This window comes from Ptiloglossa arizonensis, chromosome 8 (genome assembly GCF_051014685.1).
Source record: "Ptiloglossa arizonensis isolate GNS036 chromosome 8, iyPtiAriz1_principal, whole genome shotgun sequence".
NCBI classification, from domain to species: Eukaryota; Metazoa; Arthropoda; class Insecta; order Hymenoptera; family Colletidae; genus Ptiloglossa; species Ptiloglossa arizonensis.
The window spans coordinates 8,509,527-8,525,235 of NC_135055.1; the positions used below are offsets into that span (position 1 = coordinate 8,509,527).

Consider the following 15,709-nt stretch of genomic DNA (forward strand, 5'->3'; position numbering starts at 1 on the left):
GTGTTATTTTGACACTGTGGTAAGTGGTAAACCTTTTGTATGCTTGAGAGTGACATAATCAAACTGTAGATTTAAGAGTTGAACTTTGTTTTGGAAAATATAAAATTTTCTACTTTTGTTACGTCAGTCTGTAGCATTCGACGAGTACAATCCAAAAATTAAAATTTTAATCGGTGTAAATTATCCATTTTAAAGTTATTAATGGTACAATACAAATGTATATCTGTTTGTTTATCGTGGCAGACTTGAGCTGGAGCCATTAGATTCCTTGTGTAAGTAAAAGTAGATTTTTTACCGAAAATAATGTTCGAACATTCACGAACAAATGTAACGTTCTGTTAATATCTTGCGATTAGTATTGGTTTTTATGAATTAGAATTAGGTTAAGGTTGGGCTAAATTTTTTGTCATGTTGTATACATCATTTGTAGATTGTATCATGAATAACAAAAAAACGAGATATTTTTCGTCAATTAAAATTGATATTTTTAGACCGTACTCGTCAAATACTAAAGAATAATTCTAATCCGATTATTAGCTTGTATTTGTACCTGCAAATAAGGTTCCCGAATTGTTTTTGAAGGTCTAAAAGAATCATAGGTCGAAAAAAAGGCATATGCACGAGTAGTGTGACACATAATCAGTTTCGAAGCTATTAGGGCTCTTATATATAGTTTCAAATATGGTTTCTCGAATTATTGAGCAACTGACCCAACTATGTTTCCATACACATATGTATCTAGGCACATGTCTTTTAGGATTATGAACGAACTATTATTATGTAATTATGCCAGTCCTTTGATACAGCTGTTAGCCTCAAAGCGAACAATCTCGAAAACTCGCGTTCAAGGTTTGTTTTGCAAGATCGTATACCTCAACGTATATTCAAAATTATAGTCGGATCGAGTTCAATTAGCCTGTGAAAGATATTTCCTTAATCGTAGATTTCATCAAACCTAACTCCCATATGATATATGGCATACCATCTTAGTATTTCTTTAGTGAGACAGAAAAGTGTATATCTATGGGTCTGCATTTTCCATATAATGTATGGCATACCATCTTAGTATTTCTTCAGTGAGACAGAAAAGTGTATAAAACTCTTAAACACTTAAATACATTAGGCAGAATGTAAAGGTGGAAGATATAACGAAGGATTAAATAATATGGAAGAGGTAACGCTTAAATATTTCTATGGATCGGTTGATTTTATTTCCATTATCCATTATATTTAATCAATTTCCCGTTTGGCATTCTATTATAAGTGTGGACTTTTACGTGACGAGTTTAGTAAACGCTTTATTCGATAAAGTAACAGAATATTTAGGTATTGCCCGAGTATATATCTCTACCACTGATTAAACTTTGAACTTAATTTATTGTAGCAATAAATAGTCGACTTATAACAATTAAAAGTTATCGTAAAAAAATTAGCATTAAGTAAAATTAATTGGAGAGGTAAACGATGTGTTCCTTTGTGAGAAAATTTCAAACTTCGTTTAATTAACAGCGGTGGAAGGCTGTCAAAATTTGAAAATTAATTTAATACCAATCGTCGAAATCGATCGTCGATGACAATTTTTTTTGGTAACAAAATATCTCAATTTCACCCGATTATTAGTAATAATAGTTTTTCTCGATGTAATAATATAAATTAAATTTAGATATTCAATATTCCAGTTAATCTACGATACTTATCATACTGATCGCATTGTGGCTTAATGCTATAAAGATGTTAGTAAACTATTACACTAAAATATTAAATATCATCCCTTGTGCGTGTTAAGTACTTTATCATTTCACCGAGACAAAGCATAAAAAATATGATTTTTTCGAAAGAATCTATTATATTTCGGTGAAAAATTTCTGTCGAATTTTTTTTAGAAAATCTATCGATTTTGGTTTTCAATTTCAGAAGGTATCAAATTCAGAAAGTACTCGACAAAAAGGAGAGGTTATGTATAACTGACATGTAAAATCAGGAGTTATTTTTATTTGTAATTTATCACTGCCATATGTTTACTTTTTCTCAAAATTTTCTTCGCCATGATATAAGATACTTTACATGGAATCTATGAAAATACTCGCATTTCGCCAGCAATGAGAACAAAAAAAAAAAAGAAAAAAAGTTTTTGATTGTCACTTGCATACGTGACAATTTAAAATCAAATTCTCTCTAACATTCGTGTTACTAGTCCCGAATTCGAGAAACATAATACGCAGTAGGCCTGAGTGTATACTATCCACTTTTCATCAACCAAATAGGTGACAAAAGATACGGGTCTGTAGATTTCTTAAATAATTATCGTGCAATGAAAAGTTGATGATGCGCCAAGCCTAACGCCTTAATCGTGCCAATTGTCGTGATTTTTGCCTCGGAAGCTGTCACGTAACTATATAGTCGATGTTCCTCGTCCTCTAACTGTACTCGACTGGCTGCCATTGTTCTCTATACTCGCCTGTAATGTACTCAAAGGTGAGCAAGATGAAGATGAACAACCACAGTGCTCGGTTCCTGGAACATCTAGCGCCCTCGTTAATTGATGACACCGAACCTGCGACAGATCGAGGCATTGTTGTAACAACCTCGATATAACACAAGAAAGTACCATATATCGTTTGTAAGAAATCTCGGGAACATTTATTTGTTTATTATCATCGACATTACGAAATTGCACGAGAAAGTTTATCGATTTCTTAAGGAAATTCGCTCGACTTTTTTACGAGATCTCCCTTTCTATACCCATAATTCGTATAGAAAATTACACCGTGAAAAAATATCGTTATCTTCAACAGTTGCAGGATGAAGCGTTAAACTTTTTTCATTAGTGGTCAGTAATTCCTTTTCAAAGTGCACCGGACGTCCACGGATCACGTAGCAACATTATCCTTTTGTTTCACAGTGTAAACTAGTTCCGAAACTAACAAGGTCAAGAAGAATGAAATTCGATAACGGAGTTCGTACTCCGTGACTGATTTTTTTTTTCTTTCACGATCTGCAACAATTTAATCGACTCCATTTCTTCGTTTCGTGGAGTTAAGCCAAACGGTGCTGGTCGATCATCTATTCCAAATGACAACTTCTCCATCTTCGGAAACTTTCCCCACGGTCTAATTCACAAACATCGCTTCGTCGGGGAACAATTTGAAAAACGAGATTCTCGGGCAATAATGTCGACGACGTGTCTTCGTTTGTTCGAAGAATAATCTATCGGTGCTGGAATATTGAAAATATTTTCTTCTGTTTTTTTTTTAACGATTAACATTCTTTTTCCTCGCTCCTTGTATTATACTTTACTCTATCTTCCATTTTGTAAAGTATTAGGTTTGTAGAATAAGTTCTTTTCGATTGCAACAAATTAAAGTCAATTTCTTTCTTTATACAAATGTATGTTTCTTTTATTAATGAGTAAGAGAAAATTTTGACGATTCGTATCTTCTTCCACATTTTATTGTTATAGTTAGAATCAAGGGTAGGTAGACTCGATCGGTGGGGAAAGTTCTACGAACTTGAGGTAGCCCTCAATTTTTGTCTTGTTTCTACTATTCCGGATAATTCGAGCATTAGAGATAATTCTGAAAAATGAATCAAATATTATTGAAAAATAATATTGTAAGAAATTGTTTATTGAACGTCTGAGTCACAAAAGATTTGCAAAGAGGCTGTTCTGAGTCTTTAGTAATATGTGCATATGTGTTGAGATGTCCCTCAAAATATTGCACACTTTAGCGACTTCGTATTTTTGTTATTTTTATATATATATACACACACGTAGATTTTATTTGCATCAACGGTTTAGAAATGGAAAAACTCTTCCTTTGCTAATAATAACATTATACCGAAACAATAGTTTTCTCAATTTACGTACCTCTTTTCATATTTCACGTATTTTTCATTTGCTTCTTAATTCTATGTGTTCTTCGTTTAAAATGTAATATAGATTTTCAATAAAATACACCCCTCTCAAATATTCCAGTTCTTTTTTAATATATCGATTCTCATTTTATCAAATTGCTTACAACTTCCTGTAACGAAATTCAATTTAAGAATTATATGAACCCTTCGGTTGAAAATGATGCAACGAATGCAATAATACCGCTAGAGATGTGGTTGCTTTAGAATTTCTTTGAATTAATTACATACTTGATAACAATAATCTGTAATTACTTGGTCCTCCGAGCAACACGTGTGAGTTTATTTAATAAACATATTAAATATTAACATTGGTATTTTCAATCACGTATTTAGATGTTTCTACGGTTTTAACGTTTTCGATTCTACCTATTTATTTTAATTATACCCAAAGAAGATTCAATTCATACGGTCGAAGAGTCATAATATAACGATTAAATAAATACACACTCATGCGTGTTGCTCTGGAGGCCAAATAACACCAGTGCCATCATTTGATCCACTTGACATGGAAGAGTGAAATAATCGAAACGTTTTTTGTCTAATTATATATTTGAATTGTCAAAACAATCCTCCGTTTTAAGGAATATAAGGTCTCACAAATTGTCTCGTCCCAAACAACAAAAGTTTCAAGTTCCGAGAAAATATATGACGAAGAGCATTGTCATCGACGACTTCCTCCGAAACAACACCACGAAGTTAAATTAAAAAAAGGGACTCACCGAATTGCTTTAATTCGGTAAAAACATTCATTTCGTGGTACATTAAAACTTCTTTACCGATGATCGTTCCGCGGCATGCTCGGTTGTCAACTGAATTTTGATCAAGGTACAAACAGGCAAGGGAAACTACGTTTTACGTAAGATACATCGGGGTGCGCACGATGCATTCGTGCTCCTACGCTCACAAACAACTTGTAGCACACGCTCAAACACGCATCAGAACACACATTATCTCAATTGACCCAAAAAGAAGGCGAGCATTACGAGGACCGTCTTCGATGTCGGCGAGCCTGCTGCCGTGTTCCCCTGCATTGCAGCTGGATGTTCTTCTGGAACAAGAACAACGAGTCTCGGATTAGGGTCTACCTTGAACTTTCGTTTATACATGCACATAGTTTTTTTTTTTTTTTTTGCGTCTTTCAGTCCTTAAGGGTGGATCTATTTTCACACCTTGTTCCATTTACGATGGTTGTCTTTTCTTCTCTGTATTATTCGCGAGCGAATTTCAATTAATTATACAACAAATTACAAGGTGGTAGTTAACTGTCAGTTTCATTTCTGGACGGTTTTAAATGTTCGATTACCGCACCAGTTCTATTTGAAGATTCAATACAGATTCAGTACCGAGATCAACCTAGAATTCTTATGTTTTACAAAAATGTTGTAAAAAAATTTTTTTAAATTTTAGCAATACACATTCATCAAGGAAAAGGAAAGAAAAGAATCGAGTAAGATTCATTCGTATTTATACTTCGAATACCAAATAGAAATGTACCAATAAATAGTTATTACGATATTAAAAATTATAGGTACGGTACGATAGCGGATGAGACACGTCATAGAAGTAAGAAACTACAATCGTATTCTTCATTCACTTCTCGCTAATCGAAGCATGCTAGAGTAACGTTTGTTGATGGGATAAACTAGAGAATTACACATAAAATCAATAATTATTGTGACAATCAGTTTTTTATTACAAGAAAGGAAAGTGGTGGATTCTTTGGTGTTAAAACACCATCAATACTCGTTGAATTTCTGAAGTCCCATACAATTTGTATCTCCATCAAGTTGTCACACCTCACACCTCAATCACGCCTATTGATAGATGTATTATCCGTTTACGAGAAGGCACAATGTATTTACATCCTCTTGAGATCGCAAGCAAGAATCGTCGTTGGTCGAAGACGGTGACGAAAACCTACGGCTGTGATCCCAGGTCCGAGTGAGAACGAATTCCTAGTAAGGTGCATTGGCGTAGGCTCCCAATACACCTTGGAAGTGTGCTCAGCTTGGGCGGGTAAACGCCGTGTCTTGATCGGCACGATTGGGTTGGATCTCACGCTCACGGGCGTGGTAAGAGTCATGTTCGCAGCGAGAGAAAGTGGAAGCGAAACTTGCTTCTGCGAAACTGTAATTTTGCAGGAGGTCTCCGCGGAACGGAGGCGAGAGCGGGCTCGTGTGAGCTCGAGTAAGCCCTCCTAAGAGCGGTGGGCGGTCGTGAGATTGGGGCTTACGGCCGCCCTTTACGGTGGCCCGGCCCCATCGCCGAGCGTCTAGGCGCTGTGGAAAGTAGGAGGAGTGGGGCACGGCAATCGCGCTGCACGGGGGTTCACCGGAAGCGTTGATGCGATTCAGTTCCTGGTGGCTCTCCCCGATAACGTGTGAGGATGGTCACCGTGGTGGGTTTTAGTGGGTAAGTCCCGCATGCGGTCGTTCCACATGCGGGGAATCCTACACTTCCCCCGGCCCCTCCCCAAGGGGTTGGAGGAGTCTTCCGAGGATTTCCCCCATGTAAAAAAAGAAAGGTACTACCGCTGATTCGATAAGTTCCACTTAATGAAAAAATGAATAGAATTTAATACGCGTAATAATCACCAACATTGTGAAAATTATTTATAGCGGAAAGAATTAATTTGTATTTATTGAAAGTAATATAATTCCGCTTATATAATACTTGTTTCTATCTGGATAAAGTCTATATAATTTCAATTTACACAAGAATAAGTTATGTTAGTACTAAAACCAGTATAATTTTTATGATTTGCAATGTAAGAAAATGTAAAGATTGTAATTATATAGAATTTATCTAGATAGAAATGAGTATAGGTGGAGTTTATTGTACTTCATGTACATGTAAGTGGAATTACATTATTTTTAATAAATACAAATTAGTTTTTTTTGCTATAAATAATTTTCAGAATATTAGTACGTATAATAAATTGTATTTATTTTTTCATTACGAGCAACTTATCGAATTAGTGATAGGATTTAAATAAGAACGAAATCATTCTATTTCTTAATAGCTAACATTTGATTAGAAGGCTACGCCAATGACACAGTATTGCCTCTCACTCGGTCTTCGACCAATGGTGATTCTTGCTTGCGATCGTACGAGCGACAACAGATTATGGGTGGAGCAAGAATGTAATCACGCTGTGTCTTCTTTTTGCAGCAGAATGGTCCATTCGTGCAACAAAAAATGGCCCTGTCTCCATTGGACCTTAGTTTCTGTACCTTTAGCAAAGCCACGAATTTAGTCGCTGCATTACATAAAAAGTTTAATGGTAAAATTCAACGATTCTGAGTATTATACACGTCAGAAATTATATTTTTATTACAAAATAGCTTTCCCTGATGCTAGATTCGGAAAGGTGAAACTGGAAGTTAAAAAGCTTATAAATGAAAAAATGTTGACATTCTTTATGTAGTTTTATCAAAACAGTTTCGTCTTTTAATATGAATAATATGAAACCATTAAAATTAAATTAAATTTGTTTAAACATATATACATCTTTTTGAAGAAAGGAGAAGCCTGGATAGATCGATATAGATAAGTATATATAGCAATTTGAAAATTTGAAAGAGAATTCAGAATAGTGTAAGTTGAGTTATAATTATCAAAATGTTTTCCCTTATGATCGCCTTAGTAGATGTTTCTTATGGATTCTTTTATATCGTATAATAAGAAAACGTTGAAATATTACTTCTGAAAAGGTATGCTTTTATTATCAAAAAATCCATCTATAGTATGCACTAACTTTGCCTCGTTTATGCACACTCAGAGCAAAAAAATTACAAAAATACCAATTTATTTTTAATTTTCTTTATATATAAAAGATATATAAAAAGTATGTCCAATCGCTTTAATATGTTTATAGTCACTTATAATTTTGATAATTGATACGAATACAAAAGTGATTTATAAATAAGAGGTTGCGAGAGAGAAATTGTACGGTTTTAACTCCGCTCAGAAACAATAAAACACGTGGTTCTTCTAGACAATGTGAGTGACATAAAATTTATTTGGAACACATTATTCGTAAATCTGTGGTCGTGTTCGGTGTACAGTTACAATATTTTCAGTTGAAATTACTACGTAAGGGATGGGTCTGGTTACAGAATACTGTGAAGCTCGTCACGAATCACCGCACGTGACATAAATTGCATTGCACGTGATGTGCAACTGCAAGTAAGGTATATGACGGGGTGAAATTATTAGCGAAAGCAACCCTTGTCTTTGTGCTGAAAAAAACATAGGAATTTTATTTTGCAAGTCCTACAAAATAAGGTAGCCCAGAATAAATTAAAAGCGTGTCGCTTTTAGTTACAAAATCATTTGTCTACAAAATTACGGGAAAATGTCATCGATTGATATCGGCAAGAACGAAACGAAGTCATTCTATTTTTTCAATATTGTTCCGAGTTTCCTGTATGAAAATTGTATATAATGATGCGAGATAAAATTGAAATATTGGGTACAAAATGTATTATATATACGCAGGGTTTATTCTAATCAATGGGGTTTAGGGTTTTTTCAAGTTATAGGTACACATTTTTATGTTATGGCACGTAGTATGTCGTATGCTTGTATCAATTTTGTAAATTACTTTTCAATGTTACACAAAATTCTGAACTACGTCATCAATGACCAAAAAATTATGGTAGGTTTACTAATAATATCATTAATAGGTGTGGATATGTTTATTCTGTATAAGAGATGCATCAAACTTCAAATTATTTATCATTCGAAATAATTAAATATTTTTCCAAGAGTTTAAATATTATATAATAAACATTTTACTTATTATGATACATTCGTGTAATAATTATATGGCAACGGGTAAAAAACACAGTTTATATCTTCTTCTCTAATAACCATGATGAAAACACTCACAGTATACAAAAATCATTTAATAATCTATTAATATTCAGAAACCATTTACAGAAAAAAAATGGTATTTTCTTTTATACAGAGTTCGTGCCTGATTTCAAGACCGTTTAACTTGGTATATATTATTTATTTTATTGGAAAAGATAACGTCAATTTTAAGAATTAAATTAATTTTTGCAATCTATAAACATTCCAAATTTCGTTTTTATCAAAATAAATCAATGACATTAACCATTGTAGTGTACTTAAAGCTCTGCAATTACGATCTTTTTTGAATCCAAGAATTAACTGTTAAACAAGCTTTTTGTAATCAAATACCGATATTATTTGCGATATGATTTAATTCATCTCTTGTTATTGCCCACTAGAGCTGGAAGAGGGTTTCTCCTACCGAGATGAGTGTTTGAGGGTCTTCTAAATCGATTCTTTTTGCAACTGAATTATACATAGGTACAAATTGGCAATGGCATCCCTTCGTTTTCATGGTTGTTATGCATATTTGAATATTTATCTTTTCATGGTGGTTGGTGCATCCAGCAAGCACAGAGGAAAGATGAATTCATGCACATTGCTTGACATAATTACGGTTCGGGCCGAGTCTACGGTTCGTTTACACTGCCGGAAGAAATACGAATTTTGACGATGAAAGATTGCGCGTGATTCGTCGAGTGTGCATATTTGCTTCCGCTGTCGATGTCAATGAATATTGCAACACTAAATGTGGGGTAGATAATTTTGGTCGAAGCTTCTGAACTGCGGTTTTAACAGAAAAAAAATCTGTCGCTGGAATTTTTCATTGAAGACTTTTCGAAGGTAAAAACACAAACGTGATAGGTCTGCAAATGTATTTAATCACTTTAATAATGAGAAAGGGTAGGTATGATTATTTATCAACAGAAAAATATTTCTACGATGTAATTATAATTATTTGAGAAAATAATGAAGATGAGTATATATAGGAATTATCAAGTTATCGATTGAAGTTTGTTTAGAGTCAGTAACAGATTGAATACAAATTTGTATAGAAGTAAATGCAGACTGTATATTTAATCTTCAGTTTATACCTTATTTTTGATATTACTGTATATTTTTATCAAAGATGATCGATGTCCAAAAACAAAAAAATTTAACATAACAATTAGAGTTTGCATTCTAATTAGATTTCATTGAATTTTCAACAATTTTCTAAATGTATCGTTAAGCAATTGAAATAAAATGTTTTACTCACATTAACAATTTGGTCATGAAATTTTATTGTCTATATATATTTCTACATTTTTAAATTTTATTGTTTTTACAAAATCGTTACCTCAAAAATAGGTTCAAGAATACGTTTGTATCAAATTTTTTCCAATCGTCTAATCTATCAATTTAATTTCATCGAAGAAATGAGATTAACTTAGACTTCACTTAAGTAGACGTGTTATTGAAATAACAAGTAGCAAGGATACTACGAGCTGAGATAATTTTTTTTACAGTTTAATTATTCCTTTTATCACACGTTCAAATGGAAAGAAAGAACAAGAGAATGACAGATTAGAAAACGAGAAAAATAGTTCAGAGACGCGAGAGTGTAGTTCACAGATAAGAAGTATGATTGGTAGGTGGAACAAAAATAAAAGAAAGCAAGCTACTGATACACGGAGAGTAACGAGTAATAAAGGAAGCACTTAGGGGGTTAACCATTTTCCACGACTTATAATATTTTATCATAATCGAATCTTCCTAATAATTAAGTACCATTTAACGCAGAACATTGTTAAACAGCGTTAGAATAAATTCTATCCTTCTACTAAAGTACATTCAGTTTGATAGAATACTTTTTGCTGTTCACCTTGATCCTTCTGAACTTTAGACCGAATTTTGCAGTAAAAATAAAGCGTTCGCAACTGAAATGGCGGGATGAAATTAAGCCTTCCCAGGAAGATAATGCACTTACGTCCACCATTACTGAATCTCACCACCCGAGAAACGGCCATTTCTTGCTCATTAATCACCTTAATTAACCGTGATTTATCAGTAAGTATAGTTTGCCGGAGGACAAATCTTTCGCAGGTGAATGCACTGCGAAACGAAGTGGAGAGGCATAGACCAATTCGTCTTCATTAATTACTCGCGTCGCATCGGTGTCGAGATGTGCCCTTTGATGCTGCGGCTGTTGCATTATTTCCATGGATGCATCAAAGCCAAGATGGGTTTGCGTAGCGTTTTACGATTTAAGAAACTCGACCAAGGTCAGGGGGTTACCGTTGAAGATTAACTGACGTTCCGGAGGAAAGTACCGGAAACAGTGCTTCTAAACGATTGGTTGCTTGGCAAGCTGTACGTTGCGCTAGGGAGGAATTAAGTTATCGAATGGTTCAACTCATAATTAGCGTTTGAAGTATAGGTTACTTTATTCGTATAGTGACTCAAGAAAAACACTTTAGATATTTAGCCAATTAATTAAATACGATTAGATACGCCAACTAAATTAGCTATGTTTACACACTACACATAAAAGTACAAAATTTGCTCAGAACAAGTCAGTTAGTTAATCTATTGTTGTATTCTTCGACAGGCAATGTCTGTCCAACGAGACGGGATACGTTCTAAAAATTGTTCTAAAAATCCTTGTGTTGATGTAGCAACTGTTTCAACACAGTTGGAAACGAGATAATAGGACTTCGTTCTGTTCAAATTAATTTAAGTAAATTATCATTATTAGATTTTTATACAACGAATTTGACGTCGTAAGCATCACTACATTTTTTTCGACAATACATCTTTGTTGAAGAAAACTACTCGAATTCCTAATTATCATCATAAATGAATAATGACTGTAAAGACAATATGTATATTTAGAAATAGTATACTAACTTCAGTAAAACTCATTCCCAATCAAAGACACTGAAACGGAAATTACTTATCAGTAATTTTTTAGATACAATTTTAAAAATATACTCTTGAAAATAGTTTCTGAATTTAATAATATAGATACATATTTGAAAAGATTAAGTTGTCCGCAATTTTGAATAAAAATTTTAAGAAAAAATAATCAGGCAGAAAAGCTTTTTGAAAATGTCAAAGAATTTGATAATTTTATCTAAAATAACTTCGTAACGTTGTTAGAAAGTTATTTATATGGTTTTATTGACAAAGTAAATGTAAAATTTGCCTTTTTAACTATGATAAAAAATGCTATATTTAACTCCCGAACACTTTTACGAGTCAGTAATTCTTTGAAAAGTCGCTGTGTCATATATTCGTGAACATCCTTTAGAACAGTCCTTTTGATGCAACGAGTCCAACATTCTTTGATCTAACATTGGTATCGCGACAGTCGATCAAAGCTAAAGGTTTTTTCGTAAAAAGAGCACAGCTTTAAATTATTGCGCGCGGCTGAACTCCAAAAAGAACTACTGATTTTTCCAATTCTGCGTACTCTTAAACTATCAACGAATCAATGTCTAGAAGGACATATACGATCGCGCTTTTCCCGTATCGATTTGACGAATAAAAGAATGCAAATTTTCGTGTCACGTGTAATTCATATGGAAGAAAAATATAGAAATATAAATAAATAGAAACGGATGATTCGAATGGTTTTTTGCGAAGTGTTTCAAAAATATAAGAAATTATTCTTTAATCATTTCACACTCTTTACTTTTCTTTTTTTTACACCTATGATTTTATTTCACATAACACCGAATGCTTGGTCATTAATGACAAGAAGCGATTTATATTTCATTCGTACTATTGCGATTAAATGTTATAAAGATTTGTATTTTTTAGAAAGCTTAGGATGCTCTTTAAATATTTTTGCAATGTCGGAGGTACGTCTGGGTTAAAGTTGTACGTTCGTTCTCGTATTTCTAACCTTCTGCATTCGTAGAATAGACCAATTGTTATTTAAATGTTGCAGCTGGTGTAGCGAAGTGGATTCGTATTTCTTTATTATTCATGGACAATTTTAAAGCGGTTAGTCCTTAATTGAATCATGGTTGTTTTTAATTTCTATTCAGGTTGCTCTGAGATATCGCTTAATAAAAATCTGGTGCTATATCGTGAATTTTTATTCGTTTCACTGTGGCCCATATTTCATTCCATCCTTTTCTTGAGTCGAGCTGTATTTAGGTTATGAGGTCTTGCTATACAGCTGGTTTTTATCTATTTGGTGCGAACGTTGTTGCTTTTTTTGTATTATACCTCAGTGAGAAGATAATTTAGCGTTTCAGGATGAAAAAATGATACCAACGAAATAATATTGAAAACATTACTTCATTTTAATCCAATAAGGGACATTATTTAAGTGTCAATCATCGATTTTAATGAAACTTACAAATAATATAATTCTTTGAAAAATATTTCACACGTATTTTTTTCATCTGCAATTAAACGATCAGTCGAAAGAAAAGAGAGAGATCTCGTGCAAAATTTACACAGCAAACAAATACAAAATCTTAAAAACTACTTCTACAATAAAACTATAGAGCTTCGTAAGGCAGTAACGAAAGCAGACGAATAATACACACCATTTAATCTACAATAGGAAAATACATAGCAAATCTAACTTTGATCCTGCGTACGTTTTCTTTTTTTCCTATTTCTTTCCCATTTATCATTTCTGATCGATCATTTTTGTCTTTATTGAGACCACAGTTAGAATTTAAGCCATTTTTACTTACTGTATCAATTGCACTTACGGTATGCACGTCAAATAATTAAAAACGTTTTAATAATGTAATTGCAGTAGCACGCTTTAATTATTCCAATGGCAAGGCGAGACAAATGCAATTTAATGCAAACTGGAAAAGTGACGATTAAATCGTGCATACGTATTCTGGAATACCATATACTTACACACAGAAGATCGAAAAATTCGATTATGACGGATTCCGCAACAGCAACTCAATTCGTGATTAAAATGTTTTTGCACGTGTCTCAATTAGGTAGGTATGACAATCGAGCAGAAAGACTATTTAAGTTCCGTTGCAAAAGTTTGATCGGAAAAACTATTTAAGTTCCACTTCAAAAGTTTGATCGAAAAAACTATTTAAGTTCCAGTGCAAAAGTTTGATCGGAAAAACTATTTAAGTTCCATTGCAAAAGTTTGATCCAAAAAACTATTTAAGTTCCATTGCAAACGTTGGTGGGATTAGTTAGTTTAGATGAATGTACAAAGTCGTTTGGGCAGTTACATTATCTAATGGTTTGGTAGAGAGTTCTTTGTGTTCATCTTCTGATTCATTATTGTTTGTTATCGGGGTCCAACTAAGTGATGTATTGTCTGTGGAAGGTATTGGAAGATCTATTAGTTTATATTCCGCTTTTTTGGTGAGTATATCTATTTGATTTTTTATTTCTAAGTAACGATCTTTTTTTAGTTTCGCTACTAAGAAAGTAAGGGATGAAAAATCAAATCATACAAACACTACTTCTTTATAATTTTCTATGACTAAGTAATGACAAATCAATAATAACTACACATTATTACGTGGCTCTTTTACTATACAAGTAAATTTTCATTTGTCATTTCTTGTATAGAATGTTTCTAATACAAATTTCTATATAGCTCCATGTATCTTCGAATACGTCGTTTTACACTGTATAAGAATATTAAAAAGAATGATATTACTGCGTTAAAGAAAGTCATAATCAGAAATTAACCTCGAAAGAAAAATTTTGTTTCATTTTTGTTACATTTCTTTCATAAAACAATACAACAGTTGAAATAATTTCTTCAAATACTCACAAATAACGAAGATATTCATATATATTATTCTTAACGTGAAATGTTAGGTAAAAATACTTACAAGGTATATACAATAATGGTACATAAATTGTATAATTACTATATTTTATATAAAATTGTCGAAGCAAAGATTTTTGGTAACTTCGAGTACCGAACAGTGCAGGTACTGTCCAGGCATGATTGCTTCGGACAGTACCTGCATCGTAGAGGGAAGGAAGCGATGACGCGCTGCTGGCATTGTCCCAGAGACCAGGACTCGGCCCAACACACCTTGGAAATGTAACCCGTTTGGGCGTGTGAGCACCGTGTCCTCATGGGTGAAATTGGGGAAGATTTCTCGCTGCTGAGCGTGGAAAGAGCCATGCTCGATGGCAAGGGAGAATGGATGGCGTGGCATACTCCTGCGAAAGTGTAATGTCGCAGGTGGCCACGGAGCGAGAGCGCAAGTTCGCCAGCAGGGGCTGTAAATAGGCATTCCTAGCCGGTCGCCTTGTATCCTTCCCTTAACCTCTCGGAGGATGAAGCAGTTGACAATAAATCGTAAATAAGTCGCCATCGGTATCGTACTGCTACGCTAGTGAGCGTTCCGATGCCATGACACGTGGAGGGGAAGGGGTGGTAAACATCCCCTTTTTGACGAAGACACGAAACGCACGGTGGGGAGGGGGCGGTGGTACCGTATGTTATGCTGTCTGCGGTTTCCTGTATCCTCCCGAAATCGTGCGAATATAACCACCGTGGGGGTTTTAGTAGGTAGACTCTGCTTCTAGATGTACCTGGTGCGGAGAAAACAACCCCGAAGTCTTTGGAAGATTTCCCCATGAGAAGAAAACTAAACACAGCTTAGACCGGTATTTTGCACACATAGATATTTCATTGTTACAAATGTCTAGTGTTGCAATATTGTTAAAAATTTTATGATATTAGTAAACTCTAATATAACGAATTATTTACGTGTTGAACAATTTTAAATACACTTTCCCTCTTAATATATATATATAAGTTTACAAATATGCACATTTTTGCAGGAAGTCTTAAACTTGGACAGAAATATATTTTGTCGTTAGATTTTTGAAGTGTAGTTTTTATTTTGTATTATTTGCAGATTACATATGTTTTGCATAAATGCATAAATTTTGCATAGGTGCACGTTCGGTTGATAATTTACCA

At 33.8% G+C, this 15,709-nt stretch overlaps 1 protein-coding gene across 2 annotated transcripts in view; it reads right to left on the reverse strand.

The window, feature by feature from the left end:
• Positions 1 to 4,506: 4,506 nt before the first annotated feature.
• Dpr1 (defective proboscis extension response 1) overlaps positions 4,507 to 15,709 on the reverse strand; it is a 524,933-nt gene continuing 513,730 nt past the window's right edge. For both annotated transcript variants that reach the window (XM_076318179.1, XM_076318178.1), the window contains one exon: positions 4,507 to 4,963. In XM_076318179.1, coding sequence (XP_076174294.1) covers positions 4,863 to 4,963 — 101 coding nt within the window. In that variant the 3' untranslated portion in view covers positions 4,507 to 4,862. The remainder of the gene's footprint in view (positions 4,964 to 15,709) is intronic.